Source organism: Mirounga angustirostris, unplaced genomic scaffold (assembly GCF_029215605.1).
Source record: "Mirounga angustirostris isolate CCGP_5_RB_7025 unplaced genomic scaffold, mMirAng1.0.hap1 SCAF_9, whole genome shotgun sequence".
Classification (NCBI taxonomy): Eukaryota; Metazoa; Chordata; class Mammalia; order Carnivora; family Phocidae; genus Mirounga; species Mirounga angustirostris.
The window spans coordinates 102,589,055-102,611,143 of NW_026991717.1; the positions used below are offsets into that span (position 1 = coordinate 102,589,055).

Genomic DNA, 22,089 nt, shown 5'->3' on the forward strand with positions numbered 1-22,089 from the left:
GTTTGTGTTTTTAGGACAGAAGTTCCCCAAATCAATGGAAATTAGTCTTTCTGGAACAGTCACTTTTGGAGCCAAGAGTCATGAGAAGCAGCCATTTGATGAGATTTGCATTGGAGGTACAGCATATTTAAAGGTAAATACATTTATGTGGCTCACTACATTAGAAATCCTTCCTTTGTTTTTAAATTGCATATATCTAATTGATTTTTAATGTATTCTAGCCATTTTTTGTGGGAGAACTTCTTGTCTGTGCTAAGTCTCTTTAGATTTTTGTGAGATTTCTTTTTGTTTAGTATTAGTCACTTTCTATTTCATTTAATACTTAAAAAATTTTTAAGGTGAAACAGTTAAGTTTAACCTTAACACGTCAAAGTAACCAAGTTCTATTTCCCAGCTCTTAGTTACCACATTTAAGATTCCTATACAAAAACTATAAGATGTAGCCCTTGCCCTCTAGAAGTTTTCCACTGATACATGTCAGTAATTGATCAGTGCTAACTGCTTTTGGTATTTGAAGGAAACAGTGAGCATTTCTGACCAGAGTGGTCAAGGAAAGCTTTGCAGTAGAGATGGGAGTTTAAGCAAAACTCTGAGGCCCAGATAAGCATGAAAATGAAATTTTGAAGATTGACCAACATTTATATAGGTAAATAAATGACTTAATCAAAGGAATGAAGGATGACAAGGCACACTTAGGAACCAGTGCTAGAAATAGTAGTAACACATCAGGCTGGATAAGTGATTTAGGTCTAGATTGTAGCTTTGGAGGGTTTGCATTCTGACTTTTATTCCTTTGTTAGAAAATGTTTTTAGTTTTATATAGATCTTTCAGAAAACAATACTTTATGAAGATCAATCTGGAATGGATGTGAGAAGGTGAGTAGGAAAAAAATAGTAAAACTTGATTCCCGATGAAAGGTTGTAAGTTAATGATGCTGAGTGTCACAGAAAGAAAGAAAGACTCCTGGAGAAGCTGTGATAAAGGTAAAGCATTTGTCACTAATTAAACAAAAAATAGTTTTAAGTCCAAGATTTAAAAACATTTTTTAAAAAATGTAGCTTCAATCAGACTTGAAGCTCCAAGAGGGCAGAGACCATATGAGTGTCATTCATTCATTATTTTTATCACCAACATCTAGTTTATTACCTACCACATAAATATTTGATGAAGGATGAATATACTTAAAGTACTAATATGGAGAAAGTTGGGAGGAAGTGGTATACATATCATGTATATTGCTGGTAATAGCAACGTATCCCAATGTAAGTGTCTAGTAGGTAGCTGAAAACCTAGAGCTAGATTCTCAAGAGAGAATTCAACAGTATATAAGGATGCAGGAGTTACCTTGTGGAGAAAAAAATAATTGAGGCAGTGGAAGTGAGTAAGATCAGAAAAAAAGAAAATAAGTAGATGATTTAGAAGACCCAGTGAGAGGAATTGAAGGGATGATCAGAAAAGTAGCAGGAAAACCTAAATAGAATGGTAGAGAAATCAGAGAGATTGAAACCTATATAATAACAGTTAGAAGAAATGGTAGTGAAGTCAGAAGTGCAGGGACACCTTAAGCGTCTGCCTTCAGCTTGGGTCATGATCCGAGGGTCCTGGGATCTAGTCCCACATCGGGCTCCTTGCTCAGCAAGGAGTCTGCTTCTCCTTCTGCCTTTGCCACTCCCCCTGCTTGTGCTCTCTTTCCCTCTTTCTCTGACAAATAAATAAAATCTTAAAAAAAAAAAAGTACACTAGTGATACTCATTTCTTCTATCTTGGCTTCAGCTATATCCACAGCTTTGTTTCAAGGATTGTTATAAAAATTCCTACTTCCGGATATTTTTTAGAAAAAATATGGGATGTTACTACACTGTAGGTCTTGCAGAGGTAGGGATTCTGACTTTTTTTATTCATTACCATCACCTACTCAGTTATAATCTCATTGCAAGCATGTAATACATATTTGTGTTCACTGAATAGATTTATTTTTATAATATTTAGTTATATGGAAATCAGTCTTATTATAACTTCCAGAATCCAGAATTATACCAAACAAGCAAGCAGAAGCCCTTTACAATTAGAGATAATATAAATTGCAATAGGAAAAAAAATGCTTAAAAGATCACAAAATTTACATTCTATGTATGTGGCCCAGTTAATTTGGCAATCAAAAGGAGAAAGTTAGGAAGTAGGAGAAATTTGCAGGGATGGGAGATAGAAGAAGAAGTGTAGAAAAGATAACAGGATATTGCAAAATCAGGAGCTTTTAACAGCAAATATGAGAACCACAGCAGAAGGACACTGGAGCTCCCTTGATAAGACACAGACCTTTGATAGTTCATGTGAATATCACCATGACTCAGGCACCCCACCACTATGCCTTCAGAGAAAGTACTAATAATGGCCCTTTCTAAAATAGCACAGTATAATAATTGGCATTTATACTGATGATGCCACATTATCAATTAAATCCAGAAATACGGATTACATTTTAGAAAGGTTTCATAGGTGAGAGAAAGGATGATTTCTAAGCTTAGTTCTAGAAAAATTGAATTTTAGTTTTCTGGAAAATTAAGCAGAACATCTCATTCCCTCCAAACATGAGATAAACTGTTTCACTTTTAGTAATTGTATTCTTGTGTTTTGCTAGAAAGTGTATACATTTCTGCCTGTAAAAGAATTATGATCTGAAATATATCACAATCATATAGCCTTAGAGATAGAAGAGAATATGCAGAATACCAGACACCCTAAGGGAAGAAGCACCAGTTTTTGTTGTCAGTGGAGTCTGAGTTCACATGCCAGCTCTGCTACTTAAATTCTGGGATGCTAGTTGCTCCCATCTCTGAACCTCAGTGCCCTAATTTTTAAAATAGGGATGCTTTGCAACATAGATTACAGTCCATATTAGTGAAGTATCTGGTGGGTGTTAAGCACTTCCTAATGACAACATTACAAAGAAATGGTCCTAATGCAAAGGGGGAAAGGTGTATGTGTGTATGTATGCACGAAAGCACACCACACACATTTTTATTTTGTGAACTATGTGAAGTGAATCGCTAAAATTGTGTCAAGGGAAAAAAATGTGACCATCGCTTTTATCAAATAATCACCTCAATTTGGTGTATTTCTCTTCTTTTTCTAGCTTCATTTTAAGATCTTAGATTATACACTCACTGGTTGTTATGCGGATCAGCATTCAGTTCAAGTTTTTGCATCAGGAAAACCAAAAATAAGTACACGTAAGTTGTACAGATGCAAACTAACTTGAGGGAATTAAAATGGTGCTATACAATTACTACCTAAGACAAAATTAAAATGGAATAGAGATCAGAGAATAATCCTACTTTATAAAAATTCTGACCTGATCCTATCCTGTGTAACAGTATGTGTACTTTACATTGGCCTCTGCCTTCTCTTGTTTATAAAATGGTCTGGGTGAGCAAGAATTGGTATAGAGGTGGGCTTTAGTATAAAGTTGGATTTGTTTTGCTCTGGTTATAATATACTTTTTTATTCAGAAGTTGTTCCCCGACAAGGGTTTGAGTCTGGCTCAGACATTTTATTAGCTGTGTAAATTTGGACAAGTTAGTAAACTTCTCAAAGTTTTCGTTTCCTCATCTATAAAATGGAAATAATAGTACTGTTTATCTCGGGATTGTTACGAGATTTAGATAAAATTATATTGACCAAGTGCCTAGCATGATGCTTAGCATGTAGCATGGATTCAATAAATGTTAGATGTGATTATTATTTAAAATTTTAAATATTTTTAGCAAATGCTATAGTCAATGAGCATTATTTAGTGCCCTCTCCATTTTATAAGTAGGAGGGCAATAGAAAGAAGGTTTCCAGCCTTTGGTGAGTTTATTGGTTGTCAGTAAACATATATACTGTATATGAAAACACAGGGAGACAAAATAATTTATAAATGAATTCAGAATTATTTAATTCAGATCAAATATTTATAGTAGCATAGAACAGAAAAGTAACTAGAATGAGTTTAAAAGTTAGCTAAACATAAGCAGAACTCTTAAGTTTTATTTATTTAAGTAATCTCTACACCCAACGTGGGGCTCAAACTCATGACCCCAAGATCTTCTGACTGAGCCCAGATGCCCCTAGATAAATATTTCTTAAACTAAGGATTAGGATCCCCAAAATAGGTAGGATAAGACAGGACTTTGTACATGAAAGTTTCAAAAGGATTACAGAACTCAGAACTACAGAATTCTAAGCGATTACTTGTGAATGGCAGTAATAAATTCCATGTAATGTAATCAGAATAAGTCATAATTCTTTACCTCCTTAGGATTTCCCTATGTTTTCTCAGGCATCGTTTTTTGGTTGTATTTTAAAGAAATGTATATACATGGAAGAGTCTTCAAGATGCATTTTTTTATTGAAGGCATGATATAGTTATATCAGTTTAGACAAACCATGCTAAATGCAAATATTTTGGATTCTATCTATGGGATACTGAATGCAAACAGACCAATATTTTAGACTGTATGGGAGATATGTTTTCTCTTTAGGTAATGTCTAAATATTTTAAGTATCTTATTAATATTAACTAAACATATTGTAGCAATTCTCAGAAAGCATAATACAGGATGGGGTGGTTCCGTAATGTACCTGCTTAATGTAAAATATTAATATATTTTAATATAAATTAATATAAAATATTAATATCTTGAATAAAAGAGGTCATCTTATAATGCATCATTATGACCAGTCTTTTATTTCCTTCCTGTTAGTTTCAGAACACGACTACCACTTTGTACAACTAAGACCTTTATTTTGCCATCATCTTGACAATACAATTTATTTTCAACATATACAACTTAGTTCTGAAAATATTAATGCCAATAATAATGTTAATTTAAATAATAATAGCTAACATTTATTGCTTACCGTGTGCCAGGCACAGTTCTAAGTATTTTACGTGTGTTAACTCATTAATCCTCGCAACCCTATGTGAGAATTGTTATCTCCATTTTACAGATGAGGATGCTGATGGAACAGAGGGATTAGGGTCACGTAGCTAATAAATGGCAGGACTGGGAATCAAACCAAGCAGTCTGGCTCTGGAGCCAGTATGTTGTGTTGCTTTTCAATGTTTACTAGGTTCTCAGACTGAAGAAATAAATAAATAAATAACAAGGTAATACATCTTACCTCTATCTTTTTCATTATGAAGAAAGGCATGAAGAAGAAAGGTAGAAAAGGCAGAATTAGATATTCACTAATGTGTGTAATAATCAGAATTTACATGGGTCTAGCTCCAAATGAGCATTATTAGCTCAAATTTACATATCAGAAAACTTTAGTTCAAAGAGGTTGTCATTTGTCCAAAGCTATAAAGCTATTAAAACAGAAAACTTAAATTTGATCAGAACTTTAAGAAACCATTGAAGCAACTTTTTAAAAGTATTACTAGAAAGTGGAATGTTTATTTCTGTCTAAAACTTGGAATGGGTAAAGAACAGCAAGATCAGGATAAGGACCATGGTGAAGAGAGGTCACATAATTGGAAACCAATAAAAAGTTTTAAATTTTTTTTGTAGTTGATGTCATGGTCCATAAGAAACAGAATTTAAGGAAATCATGAGAAAAATTGATAGAAGTGGAATAAATGAGAGATATTGGCATAAATTTGGCATAAACAAGCTCAAAGATAGATTTAAATATTTAATAAACCCATTTTTTAAAGCTGTAAAAATTACAATGCCTTGATAAAGTGAAATTAAAATAAGTATTTCAAAGTGTTGCCTTTCTTGAAATCATTGTGTTCCACATTTTTAAAATATCATGACTGCTCTCTCATTGAATTTTTGTTAATGTAATACAGTCTTATCATTTATTTCTTTTTTTTTTAATAGACCGGAAACTAATTTCTTCTGACTATTACATCTGGAATTCTAAAGCTCCTGCGCCAATAACATATGGATCATTATTACTGTAATTATCTCATACTTAAATAGGATTTATATAATGGTAACATAAATTAAATCATTAGTCTTTTATTTTTAATGTGTGTGCATATAACCTATGAATGAAAAAAGTCATTGATTTAATTATAAAAATGCTCCTGTTTAATGTTTTTAGCCTGACATAGTTTGAAAGAACATTTTAAAGACTAATATTTCCTCTTTTGTTACCCTTTGATTTTACTCAAATATGATTCAGAGCAGAAAACAGTAGTGATTCACTTTAGGCTTATTTTAAACTAGTCCTGGGTCACCCTACCATATATACTTTCCTGCTCCTGTGGCAGACATGGCTAATCAGTTGTAGCCTTCTTTCTCCACTGAGCCTTCCTGGATACGGGCTCAGGCTCCTTCTCATTGCAGAGCTGCAAACAGCCACTCCTGATGGATTGTAGATTAAAAGATGGATGTGCAAGATAAAAAACTCTGCTCTTTCCAACCTGAGAAGTAAGATCCTGGTACAATGTATTGTTATAGAATACCAGAAACCACTGTAAATCTCTTGGGGGAAAAAAAAAAATAACCAGTCAATGAAAACAAAGGAATGTTGTTTAAATAGTAACCTGTTCTTAATCAGAACTTTCTTATTGACTAATAAAGAATCTGAATAATTCTATTTAAGGTGTTTGTTTATCTCTGTTCTAGAGTTACTTTTCAGGTAAACTTATTAATCTGCCACAATAACATTTTGCTCAGGATGTCAGTCAGCATACTAAGAGGGGTGGGATACCTTTAGAAAATGAGCCTAGTGTTTTGTGATCACTTAATGCCTGCAGCCAAATTTTTTAAAGATAAATTTAGGTATAATACTGTTTTTCATGTTTATTATATGAAAATTCTTGATGAATTCAGTAAAAATTCAAAAGCTGTTCTGTGGGTAGAGAGTATTACTTAATCTTATTTCAGTGTCGTGTAGTCTCTTTCCTTTAAATTTATCACTCCTGCTTTCTTACTAGCATTCTCTTGATTTCTTCAGGAACCACCCTGTCATACTTTTTATTCTCTGTCTTTACAAATTATATGTCTCATTCTGTTTTCAAAGCAGTTCCTTGTCAAGTTGGACTTTAAGTGGCCATTCAAGAAAAGATGAAATCTCAAGATCCTCAAAAGTTAATCTATGTCAAGTTTCTTTTTATGGAATAGAATTAGAAGCGTTATAAAAAATATGCATTACAGATTAATATTCAATTAAATTATCTCTTGGTTTCTATTTTTTTAATCAGTCTCCTAAGGAAAAGCTTAGAAAAATCTTCTAACTCCTTGAAAGAGAGCTATGATAGTTTGAAGGGAGAGTGCATATAAATTTAGGATTTGAAATATGGCTTTTTAATTAAGGTCAATCTCACTCGTTATAAATTCTCATTTTCTGTAAGGCATTATGGCAGAATGCTCTATGTTCAAAATTATCCCAAGTAACAAAGAAAATAGAATAACTGCCTGACCAGGACTTTAACTTATTATTCTGGCTTAATCATAGATAATCAGTAGTTAAAATTTTCCTTTTGGAAGAAGAAAAAAAAACATTTCACTTAAGTTATTTGATCTCTCTTAAACTCAAGGAAAGCTTAACGTTTAACTTACGTTAATATTAATGGAGCCATTTGGACATCTTGATTGTATAAATGTTGAGTAAAGTACACTAAGATAGGCAAGAGGCATTTATCTAGTAAGTACATAGATATCCAGTATAATAATCCCCTAAACTTTCTTTCTAAGCAATCAGAAAAACTAGTGAATCTTTGATTTGACATTTCTAGAAGCCTGAGGAAAATCAAGGGAATACTGGACAAGTGTAGGGCGAAGGGGAACCTGATGCCATCTGTTGCCATTCCATTCTAACATAACGCTACAGAACTAAAACCAACTCATGTTTTCATCCTGTTGAGATCAGCTGGGCACACTGTGATGCTTTTGATTTTGTCTAGAAACCTGTCACTTCAGGATAATTTCTGAAGACAAAGTCTGTTTCCCGTTTGGTAGGTGACCTGTTTAATGTTTTCCCTGTGTCTGGGAACTCCTTAGTGTAATTAGCGACCTTTGAACTCCACAACTAATCCTGAGCTATTTTGTATTCCTTACTCATCTTTAAGGCTGGACCTTTCTTTTCTTCAGAGTCCGCTGCCACAATTAAAGAAGAAACAGCTGCATTTCAAAGGGATTCCGATTCCAGAAGCTTAATCGTGATTGACATGTTCTTATTCTAAGCTATAAGACACTCTAAGAGTCCTTTCTTGGGTTAAAACTTCAATCATTTTCTAAAAAATTATCTATGGATTTTATTCATTTTCTTTGATAACTATTCTTTGCATTTTTTAACTTGAAAGATGCTTTGCATTTGTGGTGAATATGAGCATCTACTTCCAGTGAAAGATTTGGATGGTGTCAGACATACTCTAGATGCAAAATTGCTAAATTCCCTTTTAGTGCCAAAATATGATTATGAAATCTGATGTCTATCATAAGGGTAATTATTCTTCAGTAGACCCAAAAGGTAAAAAAGTGTTAAATTTCTGAAAATGTACTCTAAAAAAAGTAGTTCATGATTTTCGTAAAACCCTTCTTCATTTTTTACTGAACAATATTTTTAAAACTTTATAAAGCTGGCAATACTCTTATAGTGTAAGGTAATTAATACCCTTACAGCGGTGGGCACTTTTTATTTTTCCTTTTTAAATTATTGATTCTAATGTCAGGTTTGAAGTAAATAGCCTTATCAGGAATTCTTAAGAGAATTATTTGTGTAAAAAGTTTTTTTTTTTATTAAACAATAGTCTGTCTCATAAACTTTATTTTTTTCACAGCAACTCAGTATTTCTGAGTTAAAATTATTGTGGTTTTTATACATTGTATGATTTAAGGTCTTTCAAAGCACAATTTTATACCCAGTAACAACTAATATTTTTCTTTTATTTTTTTATTATAGTATTTCACACTGCTTTAGAGACATTCATAGACTCCTGTACCACCCCTGAGAGGTAGGTAGGTCAAGTTATCATCCAGAGCCTCTGTGGGGACTGCTGCCATAGCAGAACGGTTGTTTCTAAGACAAAGGTCAGAAAAGGGATGTTAATAAACAGTCCTCAGGTTTAAGGGACTTTTTTAGGATTACATCTTAAATTCCAACAAATCAGATTTAGGAGTTACTGAAAGTGAAATTGATCCATCCCTCATCCAAACTTTGCAATACTTTCCTGTTCTGACATCATTTAGATAGTTAGCTGTATTATCAGATTAGAAACCATTGTACCCGGCTGCTGAAAGGAAAAGGAGGCAAAAAGCTAAACATGGGATGAATTCTGAACCTTTTAACCTGGCTGAAGTACGTTGGTCCCTGTTATGCAAATACCTTCAATCCTCTGCTAAGTTCAGTGGAAATAATTTTCTTGAATGACAGGTTTATTCAGCAAGGATTCAGTTGGTGATTAATCCCCCTTTGATCTAGGGTATTTCACTTAACTACCAGTTACCTCGTTCTGACAAAGTGCAACTGAGATTAGGGAGATCACTAGAACACTACCAGGGTGTGCGTTTATTCTCTCTAACCTTTTAAAGCAGGGGCCAAGAATGCAATTTATTTTCAGTATTTGAAGATGTAAAGTCCTGTCTGCTAAGTTAGAAAGTCAATTGAATACCAAATGAAGTTTATTTCTTACGTAATAGAACAAACATTTCTTTTTGCTTTGACTAACAATGCTTTTAGGAAATGCAGACTTTGAAGAAAGAAGAAACAGAGACTACATTCTAAGTATATCTTCTAGTTTTGTTTCATGTACTAGAGTGTATACTTATTGGCTCTGAGATAAACCAAAAATCAAAGCAGTGGCTACAACTTAGATTGAGAAAATGCTTCTATTTTATTAAACTGCATGGTTTCTCCCCGCCCTCCCCCCATTAAAAAATGTCATGCTATGTGGTAAAGAAATCCAATGGGGAAAACATATTGTAATACACAATTATTCACCTTAAGACTTGCGGTTTCAAAGCTTTATTTGTTAACTTTGTCCTTCCTTGAGGAAAAAGGGCTTGTTATATTGCCACCATAAGAATAATCACATTCTTTTTCAGAATGATAGGGGTTTTTTCCATAAAGGTAAATGATGCCATTACAAAAATAATCCAAATTATTTTAAATTATCAAAATAATTACTTTCCACTGTATTGTTTACTATTTCTTCTGCCTTTTTCTCATTTAATTGGGTACCTCTTCTTCCATAACTGTAAAATTTAAGATACTTTATGGAATTTTGTACAGTATTTTAAGAATAAATATTTTATGCTAGGCTTCTTAAAGAATTTGCTTTTAAAAACTATTAGCAACATCAGTGTCAATATTCATCTTCCAAGATATCAAATTTGGAGATTTATTCCTTAAGTATATTTTAAGATTGGCTCTTAAAAGAAGAAACATAATGATTTGTAACAAAAATAGTTTTAAAATATTAAATTATTGATTAATTTTATTATTACTGACAAGGCTTTTTTTAATGCTTTATAATTGTTCATTATTCTATTAGCAGTTTAGAATACAACTTACATATTTAGATAACTTTCCCACACATTTTTTTGTCTCAAACATTCTGTGATCCAATTTCTAAACTCAAACAATGACTTGTACACATTGAATTCATGTTGGTGCCAAACCAGTCTCTCTAGTTTCAATTTAGTAACCAATCTGTTTCTAAATACCTTCTGATAGCAAGTTACTTAACCAAAGCAAAATTGATGTGCTTGCTTGGGCAGCACATATACCAAAGCAAAATTGAGAAGCAGAAAAAGATTTAAGTTAGAAGAGCAGGATCCCCTGGCTATATTGCTAAGAAACTAGTATTTTGAATAATTAACTACTCTTCTGCAGTCAATATTTAGTTAATAAATGTTGCAATATATTTTGAAGTATGCCATCAAAGAATCTAGATTTAAACGTATGTATACACATATGTGTGTATATTTGTGTAATATATATGTTAGTGTATCTGACTTGGTGGGTTGCCCTATGAAATGTTTGTGTATCATGTCAAAGGAAGAATATTTAAAGTCAGATAATCTTCACTCCAAACATGTTTGTTAACAGTAATGGAGAGGTTCATTAAAATGAAAATTAACAGAGAACTCATGCAATTACTCTCAAAAATGGTTACAACACTTAGGAGCTGAAGCCTTTTCAACTACCTTCTAATTTTTTTCATCAACTGTTTTATGGAGATGATAATATTATTGTCTATGTATAGCCTGGAGCAGTCAGTGCCTTATCCATACTACTAGTTTACTCTGAGGTCCAGATTGATTTCTCTAGGCCCTGACTAATCTGTGTAATTGTTGGCAGTGTGGTGCTAATGTATGATGCATAGCATTTACGGATTGACAGGTACCCTGGGATGGAAACCACCTGCTGAATTGTTTTTTCCAGTAAGACATGTGGAAATTTGTATGTCTTAATAATCCATTAAACACTTGAAGTCGAACTGTATGTTTCCTTTAAATGTCTTCTTTTTAAATGATAGTTCTGTAAAAAACAATATTGTTTAGTTAACATACTACTAATAATAAAAATAAAAATAAATCATGATTATTCCTCTTAAAATTTTTACTTTTTCTTTGAAAGGACTTGAGTGCCCTCTGCAGGCTATAAAGAGATAATTAATGACTGTATTTAAACCCTGTGATTTTTTTTTCCCCTTTTAGAAGCATAGCCTGCATTAAGTGGGATCCATTTTATTTATATTGTTAGCTTTGTTAATTTGTCAGTGATTGAAGCAAGAATTCCTTTGTCAGTTTTATAGTTTGTGTTTAGTGTGAAGAATATTACCATTGATTTTCCAAATCACTTAGCTGGGGCTCTTTAAATGTTGGAACCATACACATTGGAACTAATAATAAACATTCCCTCACAAAAAGGAGACCAGGAAAACATTCAGCTTTTTGAAATTTATTGGAGATGTAGGCAATAACTTGATTATTTCCCATTACATTTTTAGGGTATTATACATTTGATATAAAGCCTTTTTCAATATGCATCATGTAAAATTTTTAAATTATATACAAGTTCTATGTATTGATCTTGTTGATGAGTGATGATTGTGTTCAAGTTAAAAAAACAAGGCTTCTTAGAATTTCTTTAAAGAAAGAATTGAACAGATAATGGTTTGTTGTGTTATTAGGTAGGTCTGCTAACTAGAAAGAGCATTTCTATTTGAAGAGCAAAAAGCAGAGGTTTCATTGAGTCCCTCATTTCAGTGTACCCATACTTTCTCAGCAGGTATAGCAGTTCTGTTCCTAAAGGATTTAGGAGTTCATTTTGTATATACACTATAGAACTGGAGTGCCAGTGGCACTTCTGATTCACTTAAAGCTGCCAGGGAAACTAAACATGATGAGAACAAGGGGAATGACTGGGTCAAATTAATAGAAATAGATCTTTTTGCAAGCATCATAATGATCCTGATCATCAACCTTGAAAAGTAAATTAGAACAAGCAAATTGCTGTTGAAAAATTCTTTCAGCACTCTGCTGTTGCTACTCAGCTAGTCATGGCTCAGCCAGAGGCAAGGAAAAAATGCACTCAGTTTTGTATTAACAAAGGCAACATTATTAAAGTGAATGTTTGCATTGTGTTTATTGAAGTGTTCAAAGAATATTTGTTGCATCTTCAACCTGCTATTCTCCAGACTAGTATAGTGCATGAGTGATAGTAAAAATGAGTCATGTGTACATTTTAGAAAGATAACTGACATTTAACTTAAATGTTTCTGAACTATCTTCAAAATATTTATGCATCAGACTTCAATACTTTCTTTTTTGAAGGTTTTCATCTAAGAAATACATCCATAAAAAAAAAAAAAAGACTCATTTGCTTGAATATACCTTCCAGTTACTTCCAAATGCTCGAAACTTTCCTCCCAGAAACAACAATGCATAGGGGATAATGGGCTGAAAACAATAAAAAAATGAAAACAGCTGTGAAATTGCTGAAGTGAGTGTGTAACAATACATAGTATGTGCATTGGAGAAACAGCATGATAACTGTGAGCACTTATGTGAGCTACAGTTGTCTTGAACTACTTCATAAAAACCAAGTTGAGAATAGCCAAGACAGCAAATGATAACATGTCAGTCTTTCATTTAAGAATTTAAGAAGTATTATATGTACTGGTAAAATGGGAAATTAATAATTAAAAGTTCAGAAAGAATTTTAGCTTTCACCTGTCTAAAATGAACAATTTAAATCACTTTTATATTTTAGAAGTAGGAAAAGTATAGTACTTAATGGGGATTAAAGTACCATATTTTGCTTGGTCTCTTAATAAGTGTTTATGAATGCAGTTCAGTATTCTGCAGTCTCTTATGCATTGAGTAGTTTTTGAAGAAACGTTTTCTTAGATTCACCAACAGGACAGGTTGTCAGTCTTCTACATTTCAACCCAAAAATTTATCTATCACACTTAGCAAAGATTATTAGCCCATGCTGTAGGCTGTTGAGAACCTCTTAGCCAGATATTATTTACCACTTCTGTAGCATATATTTACAGAGTATTATGTTTTTATTACTTTGTAGTCCAGAAGGAATTGATAAAAATTACTTAAAAGTTATGAATTACTGTATAGAAGTTTATATTTAAAATGAATTTTATTTAACATTTTCCTAAGGAACTTGGTCCATAATCTTAAAAAAAAAAAATTATTTTTTAAATAAAGTAAATACCAAGCCTCTAACTCTGCTTTTCTAAGAAAGTAACCAGGAAAAGTGGTTAGTAATGTGCATAGGTTAGTTAATAGTGGCAAGGGGACTTTTTAACTGATGGGGATATCAGTGGCTTCATGCCCATAATATGGATTTCCTTCTATTAAAAGAACATGCCATTTTATTTAATATTAAAGACCTAAACATAATTGAACATAAGGTATGACTTGAAATTAAAAACTGCTGAGTAATCTAGTTGAAATGGAGACCTTAATTTAGTTAATAAAAATTCAGTGTTAAACTTTATTATATTGTACTCTTACTATATGCCACTCTAAAACTAGACACAAAGACAAAAAATAGGGGCGCCTGGGTGGCTCAGTTGGTTAAGCGACTGCCTTCAGCTCAGGTCATGATCCTGGAGTCCCGGGATCGAGTCCCGCATCGGGCTCCCTGCTCGGCACGGAGTCTGCTTCTCCCTCTGACCCTCCTCCCTCTCATGCTCTCTGTCTCTCATTCTCTCTCTCTCAAATAAATAAAATCTTTAGAAAAAAAAAAAAAGACAAAAAATAGTCTCTGATTTTGCATGGTGCCTTATGACTCCCACAATGTATTAGCACTGTAATATGGAAGATTACTTCTGCACATTCGTTAATACAGAAATTGTTCAAGGAAGTGATGGTTGAAGTTCCCAGGCAAACAAGACAGAAGGGCATCCAAGGTCAACATCCTATCTGTGAGGTCCGACAAACAGAATTCCAGAAACCTGAACATCTAACATAGTAAGTGTATACATAGAATATTTTTTTGGTTCTAAATGTTTGAGATTTGAATAGATAAATATAATTTTTTTTTTCAAATCTTCACTTTTATTTTTCTTTTTATTAACATATAATGTATTATTTGTTTCAGGACTACAGGTCTGTGATTGATCAGTCTTACACAATTCACAGCACTCACCATAGCACATACCCTCCCCAATGTCCATCACCCAGCCACCCCATTAAATACAAATTTCTAAGGAAATTAATTATTGCTATATTTAATTTCCACCCTAGCATACAAATACAAAAGCACTTCTGCCTACTAAAATCTACATTCCTCCACTCTGTCTCCCCTTCCTTGATATTTTTGAATGCATATTCACATGTGCTAGTATGAGACTTGCCTCTGTATGATCAATGAATAAAATAGAATGATATATAAATAGGAATATAAAGAAAATATATAAGTGAAGAACTTATATAACTTGATAGGGTAATATATATTGTATTTGATAAGCTAACATTTTCTCTAATTCACCTACAGTAGAACCTACACCTTTGGAATATATTCTTAGCCTTGTTTCATTTGAATATGTATACATGTATATAAGTAAGTAAAACAAGAGAAATAAAAGCTTGAGCACTGGTCTCACTTACTAGCTTACAAATCTTTCCCGCACCTCCCACGCCAATATTTTGAACTTCTTGAGGACAATGACATTTATCATCCCATCTTTGTATTCCCAGTGCCACGAGAAACACAAAAGAAGCTTAGTCTTGATTCAGTGAAGTAGCAAAATGTTAAATATGTAATAAAGCAGATTGTCTTTGCACCTAAAACAAATCAATGATGTTTGAGTGATTATGGTTTTGCATGTGTGTATAAAAAGTTCATTGTGCAAACAGTGGTTCAGTCCACGTTCAGCACAGGTAATTTCTGCCCTGTGATTGCCATGTGTACCACCATTCAGAGATATTGTCACCATTTGTGACACTTCTTCAGGCATACTGTGCAGAGCTTTGGCTCAGCCCGTTAGACCAGCAACAGCTGAGGCCTGCAGTTGCTGCCCATCATAGGACACATTCTTTGCGGTTATGCTTCAGTGAACCTTAAAGCCCTTGGCACTCCCTTCTTAGAAATCCTTTCTGGAACTCCTTCTATAATGGCTTTGTGAATCCCCCACTATTCACCAGAGTTGATCCTGATTTTGTTCAATATAATGTGACCTGATGTGCTATGACTCCTCTCATCCCATAAAGCCACAGCTTTCAGTGATTCCCATATTCTAATGAAATAGAGTCACCAATATCCAAGAATTCCAAGTGATTATTTTGAACATATCCATTAACCACAAAGGCAGAGTGGTGTAGAGGAAATATACAATATTTGAAGTCATACACAGCTGATTTCAAAACCTGCCACTTACTAGCTGGGTGATCCTGGATAAATTACTTCTGTGATCTTCCCTTTCCTCCTAGCTTCATAGGGTTATTGCATTAAATGATACCAAGTTCTCCACATAGGTGTTCAATCAATGTTCTTTCCCTTCTAGATCAAAAGTTAAGAATGGCCTTTTCAAGTAACTTTCTCTGCCTATAATTAGTTATACCTTCAGATTATCAAAATTATATGAGTTGTCCATTTGACTTTGGTGGGGGTTTTTTGTTTTTGTTCTTGTTTTTTTAAGTAAGCCCAACATGGGCTCACAACCTCAAGATTAAGAGTCACATGTTCTGCTCTTTTCTGGTTACTACGGATTGAGGAACCATGAGCAGCAAAGTCTCCCACAACACCCTGTACGAGGCAGTGCAGGAAGTCATACACGGGAACCAGCACAAGCGCCAGAAGTTTTTGGAGATGGTGGAGCTGCAGATCAGCCAGAAGAACTATGACCCTCACAAGGACAAACTTCTCAGGCACCATCAGGCTTAAGTCCACTCCCTGCCCCAAGTTCTGCATATGTGTTTTGGGGAACCAGCAGCTCTGTGATGAGGCCAAGGCAGTGGATATTCCCCATATGGACATTGAGGTGCTGAAGAAATTCAACAAGAATAAAAAATGAGTTAAGAAGCTGGCCAAGAAGAATGATGCCTTTTTGGCTTCAGAATCTCTGATCAAGAAGATCCCGTGAATCCTGGGCCCAGGCCTGAATAAGGCTGGCAAGTTCCCTTCCTTGCTGACCCACAATGAGAACATGGTGGCCAAAGTGGATGAAGTGAAGTCCATCATCAAATTCCAGATGAAGAAGGTGCTGTGTCTTGCAGTGGCTGTTGGCCATTTGAAGATGACAGATGATGAGCTTGTGTACAACATCCCCTTAGCTGTCAATTTCCTAGTGTCATTGCTCAAGAAGAATTGGCAGAACGTCTGGGCTTTATCATCAAGAGCACCATGGGCAAGCCCCAGAACCCATGCTAAGGCACGGTCTAATAAACCCTCCTGCTACCATTTAAAAAAAAAAAAAAAAGTCACAGTTCTACTGACTGAACCAGGTAGGTGTCCCTTTTTGGCTTGGGTTTTGAATGTTCAGCTATATGTTATATTGCAGGAATGACTACTCCACTGCTTGACTGGGTCCTTGAAATTAATAAAACTGCTGTAGAATTGAGTGAGGTGTTTTTTTTTTATTGTTTTATTTAAATTTTAGTTAATATACAGTGCAATATTGGTTTCTGGAGAAGAATTCAGTGATTCATCACTTATGTGGGTATGTTTTATGAACTTTACTAAGGTTTAACAATTCGTCATTATTCATAGGAGGACATTCCCTCAAAATTCATAAGATTTGAAAAAACAGTCATCTGTCAAAAATGAGACTGAGTGAAAATAAAATCCATCCACAGGAACATTGAACAAATACAATAATAGCCCACAAACCTTTAATAGTGCTTGATTCTAGAAGGCTTTCTGTATGTCATCCAAGATGTAGTCTGTGCCATTCATAACTAATTGTTACATGTGAAAGTCATTCCTTCATAAGATGAACCACTGATTAAACTGGAGTCTGATGTCTGGTAAGGAAATGAATATATACAGAATATTCTGAAACACATTTATGTGACATACTGTACTAGGCTGTAGGGAAAAATGCGATGATTAAGAGCTTGCTTTCCCAGAATTTATAATCTAAAAGATATAAAACCCCTTGTATCTCTGGGGTTTTCTTGAAATACTTTTTCCTATAAAAGGAAAATGTTGATTTAGTTGACAACATAATTTTTTTTAATGTCAAATTGCTTGATTTATTGATATAATAAAACACTATTTGAGTTGTCAAATTTAAGTTCCTGGAAATCTGAAGTTACAGAACAAGGGCACTTAAATCTTAAAATGCTAAAAAGGGTTGAAAATAATTTGTTCTCTCCCCACAGAATGGGACATTTTGTTTTGTTTTGCTTTGTTTTACTGGCCCTTTTGCCCAAATTAGCTCTACTGAATAAAATAGAAGCTAAGCTGCAGCTGCAGAGTTCTAATAATAGGTGGGCATATTCCTTCATCTTCCCCAGGTCTGAGTCTCTACCACAATGCCAAGCCTCTCTGATGTCTGAAAGTGGAAAAGTGAATGGCAGGATAACATCGAGGCCTTTGAGACCCTCAGGGAACTCCCGCTGAAGACCACTCCCCACTTCCCAGTCCTGCATAGGAGGGTTCCGTAGGGATGCCCAGTTGGTGGCGCCTGAGAGCTTCCTAAGGGTGCATGAACCCACAGCTACTAACAGGTTTTCTCTTTATGCTTCTATTTCTAGCAAACACACTGATTTTTACAATTTTAATAGTCCTATAAAGTTTCCTCAAATTTAAATAAAAAATGAATGTATAACAGTTTTAACTATACTGGAATTAAATTTAAAAAATAAATTGAAAATGAACACATATAAAGAAAGATATTGAGTAAATAATAGTTCAGGTGGTATATGGTGAACAGAAAGATGGAAACGCAGATGAGTGCACAAAAATTATTTGGGGGTGTTTTGAATCAAAGTTTGACACTTAGGGAATCTAAAATAGGAATAACTCTTCATTATGCTACTCAAGATAGTTTTTCAGTAAAGTCCTCAGAGGGGCTAATAAGCAGTGCAGTCTGTGGAGAATATACTCTGGCTTTTGGGTTAGGCAGACACAGTTCAAATGCCATCTCTGCGTAAGTTAACCTTGGGCCCGGGGTCCTCATTTGTAAGCTAGGAGTCTTACCTCATAAGATGGGTGTATGAATTAAATGGCATAGCACATAGAGAAAGTACATAGGTGATGCTCATTCATTCCTTTTGACTCACCCTCGAATAATGTCAGCTGTTTCTATTCATGATTTCTGAACTGGAAGTAGGTCACAATTACTTCCATTCCAATTTTTTTTTTTTTTTTTTTGGTAATGTGCTAGCAAAATAGGAAAAACAGCATATTGAATTCCCATATTTACTGCAGCACAGAGAAGTTAAAAGTTTGTGTTACTGGCAAAGTCAGATGTAGATTTTCATCTAGTTGAGCTAACCAGTCTCACTGCTTCTCCTTCTGTGCACACAGTAAATGAACTTACACGCATAGACGTTCTTGTAACAGATAATTTTCTTCTCTGCTTTGGTAACTAAAAGCTAAGAGCTGAAATCTTAACCTTTATTTGACCTTTCTAGAGCTTTTTAAATATATTTTTGGTTATTATCTTATATTGTGTTCCTTTTATTATTCTCTATTTTCTCTTTGCTTCAGTGTACCTATTTTTTTTTTTAAGATTTTATTTATTTTATTTGACAGAGAGAATGAGAGAGAGAGCACATGAGAGGGGGGAGGGTCAGAGGGAGAAGCAGACTCCCTGCCGAGCAGGGAGCCCGATGCGGGACTCGATCCAGGGACTCCAGGATCATGACCTGAGCCGAAGGCAGTCGCTTAACCAACTGAGCCACGCAGGCGCCCACCTATTTTTTATTTTATTGTACTACCCTATCCTATTATATGGATCTTTATTAATTGATCTTTATTGTCATTATATCCTTTAATGTTGGTTTCCTCAAATCATTTTCAGAATAAGGTTAAGAATGGTTATATGTGCAAAATAGTGTCATTAATCTGCCACTGATAATGTTCTAGGCAAAATTTAAGAGAAAAAGATTGGAAAGAATTTAATATGATCCTGAAATTGGTCATGTCAGACAGTTCCCTGGTGACTTATAACTTTAAGCAGTTCATTCTTGCTAAAACACAGTGAACTTAGTTAATGCCACCAATCATTGCTTTACATCAAAAGCCATTAGAATCTGTTTGACTATCTTTTTTTAAATGAGACTCACTTCACTAACTCTACCAGCTTATGTATTCAAATACATACTGTCTTTCAAATTAGTCTCCTCTAGAGATGATTCTGGTGAATCCATCATAGCTAGAAAAATGAGGGGAATTTCTCTTTGCAAAAGCCTTCAAAGCTAATTTAGAAGCTACAGAAGAAAAATGAACTTTATGATTGCCTCTTCTCTTTAAATAAAACCCACTTTATCTAGCTTAATCAACTGTCTTATATTCATGGGACTCAATTTTTAAGAAATCAAATATTTGGAAGAATATGCCACATGATTTGAAGCCTGTTCACAAAGAAAAAGGAATTTCCAGAAAGTTTTGGTACTATGACAGACTCCATGGAATTAGTGTTTAGTTAAGCAGAGAGACTACTTTGAAGCTCTGTTGCAAGTTTGAGTGTTTCTAAATGCATCTCAGTAATAAGCACATCCCATACAGCATAATTTACATGTTTCTAGGAAGCCAAAATATTTTCAGTATCAGGATTTGAGTTTTGTTTGATTAAAGCATAAAAATAAATTTTTTAAATATAATAATTTGGGGGTCTTTATAGGAAAGATCTATTTTGACGGGAAAATTGCAGCAATTGAACCTGTAGTGTATAGGACTAGGACTGCCTAAAATGAAGGGAAAATAAAGGAGTACTTATGCATGTGTTTTCATATTCTAATTTGAATACTCTATCAAGAGAAACTAAAAATTATGTTTTATACGTCATTCTCATTCTTATAACAATCTTGTGATTATTTGTATTTAATGTTAAATATTACCTGACATTTTTACTTCAATTATTTTTAGCTGTTCACGCACAAATGCAGTAAGGCTGACATAATTACCCCCTTTTAATTCACAAGAGACATGTATTTACCTATTTGTTATAAGGCTTTTCATGCTAGCATGCTGTTACTGTGACAAGACTACACACAGTAAGTAAAATAATATCATCTATTGCACAGCAACCTCAATAGCTGAATGTTAATTTAACCAGTAAAGACAAAGTAATTGCAATAATAAGAACTCCTTTCTTCTGATGAAGTTAAAAATGGAACTCAAATTGTACTTATATGGCTCATTGGCTTAGTGATCACTGGAAAAATCAACCATAGTGCAAAGCCTATTTGCAAAGCTGCAACTAGTTACTAGAGATCCTAGTTGAAGATCTCATATAGGATCAGTGTAGATATTAGTAGAATACTAGAGTATTTGGCACCTGGAGTGGATTATTTTTAACACTTATCACCTCCATGTGACAAAATTATTTTCAGTGATAATCATGAAAGGAATAAGAATGATGTCCAGAAAGGAGTTCAGGTAGTGACAATTGTCTTTTATTGACCATATGTATGTGGATATTTGGGGAGTTTTCTTTTTACTGGCATAATAATCATGCCAGTGGAAAAAAATAAAATGAAATATTTATTACAGAACAAATAAAAATATAAATATTTATAAATTACATTAATGCATTTTATTTTTTTTGAAGATTTATTTATTTGACAGAGAGAGACATAGCTAGAGAGGGAACACAAGCAGGGGGAGTGGGAGAGGGAGAAGCAGGCTTCCCGCCGAGCAGGGAACCCGGTGCGGGGCTCGATCCCAGGACCCTGGGATCATGACCTGAGCCGAAGGCAGACACTTAACGACTGAGCCACCCAGGCGCCCCCATTAGTGCATTTTAAAAGGGCAAATTTATTTTTTGGATTTTTTAAATTAATTTTATTTTATTATGTTAGTCACCATACATTACATCATTAGTTTTTGATGTAGTGTTCCATGATTCATTGTTTGCCTATAACACCCAGTGCTCCATGCAATACGTGCCCTCCTTAATACCCATCACCAGGCTAACCCATCCCCCCACCCCCCTCCCCTCTAGAATCCTCAGTTTGTTTCTCAGATTCCATAGTTCTCATGGTTCATCTCCCCCTCCGATTTCCCCCCTAAAAGGGCGAATTTATACCTACATAGTGGTCTGTCACAGTAATGCGTAATAGCGTTGCAGTAACTGATATAGTTTTAATCAAATCAAAACATCTGCAAAAAGTACAATTTAGACAACTACATCATACCACTATGTAGCGTTCTATTTCCTTGAGTTATTCTTTACTTTAACACAAATGATTAACAATAAAAAGTAGTATTCAAATTTAGTAAAAGATTTAATGTTTGAAATAAGATTTACACTTCTCAAGCAAAAAGTTCATACTTCAGATTTAGCATGTTGTCTCACTGTTGTAATAAAAACTTCACAGAATTACTGGATTGAAGTGACTCAAGTTCTGTTTCTTAATCTTTAAAATCACTGTGCTAAATTATTAATTTCAAGTATACTGTTTAAACAAAGGATTATGTAGCACCATGAAGTTTGAAGATAGAAATTG

At 34.1% G+C, this 22,089-nt stretch overlaps 1 protein-coding gene and 1 pseudogene across 5 annotated transcripts in view; both read left to right on the forward strand.

Annotated features, from left to right (window-relative positions):
• AP5M1 (adaptor related protein complex 5 subunit mu 1) overlaps positions 1–14,439 on the forward strand; it is a 28,206-nt gene extending 13,767 nt beyond the window's left edge. The window contains exons 6-10 of one of the 5 annotated variants that reach the window (XM_064571097.1): positions 15–133; positions 3,135–3,231; positions 5,872–5,950; positions 8,903–8,954; positions 14,318–14,439. In XM_064571097.1, coding sequence (XP_064427167.1) covers positions 15–133; positions 3,135–3,231; positions 5,872–5,950; positions 8,903–8,951 — 344 coding nt within the window. In that variant the 3' untranslated portion in view covers positions 8,952–8,954; positions 14,318–14,439. The other 4 variants (XM_045900934.3, XM_064571098.1, XM_064571099.1 and 1 more) reach the window with 4 other exon arrangements.
• Positions 14,335–17,918, forward strand: LOC123861631 (large ribosomal subunit protein uL1-like; annotated as a pseudogene).
• The last annotated feature ends 4,171 nt before the right edge of the window (positions 17,919–22,089 follow it).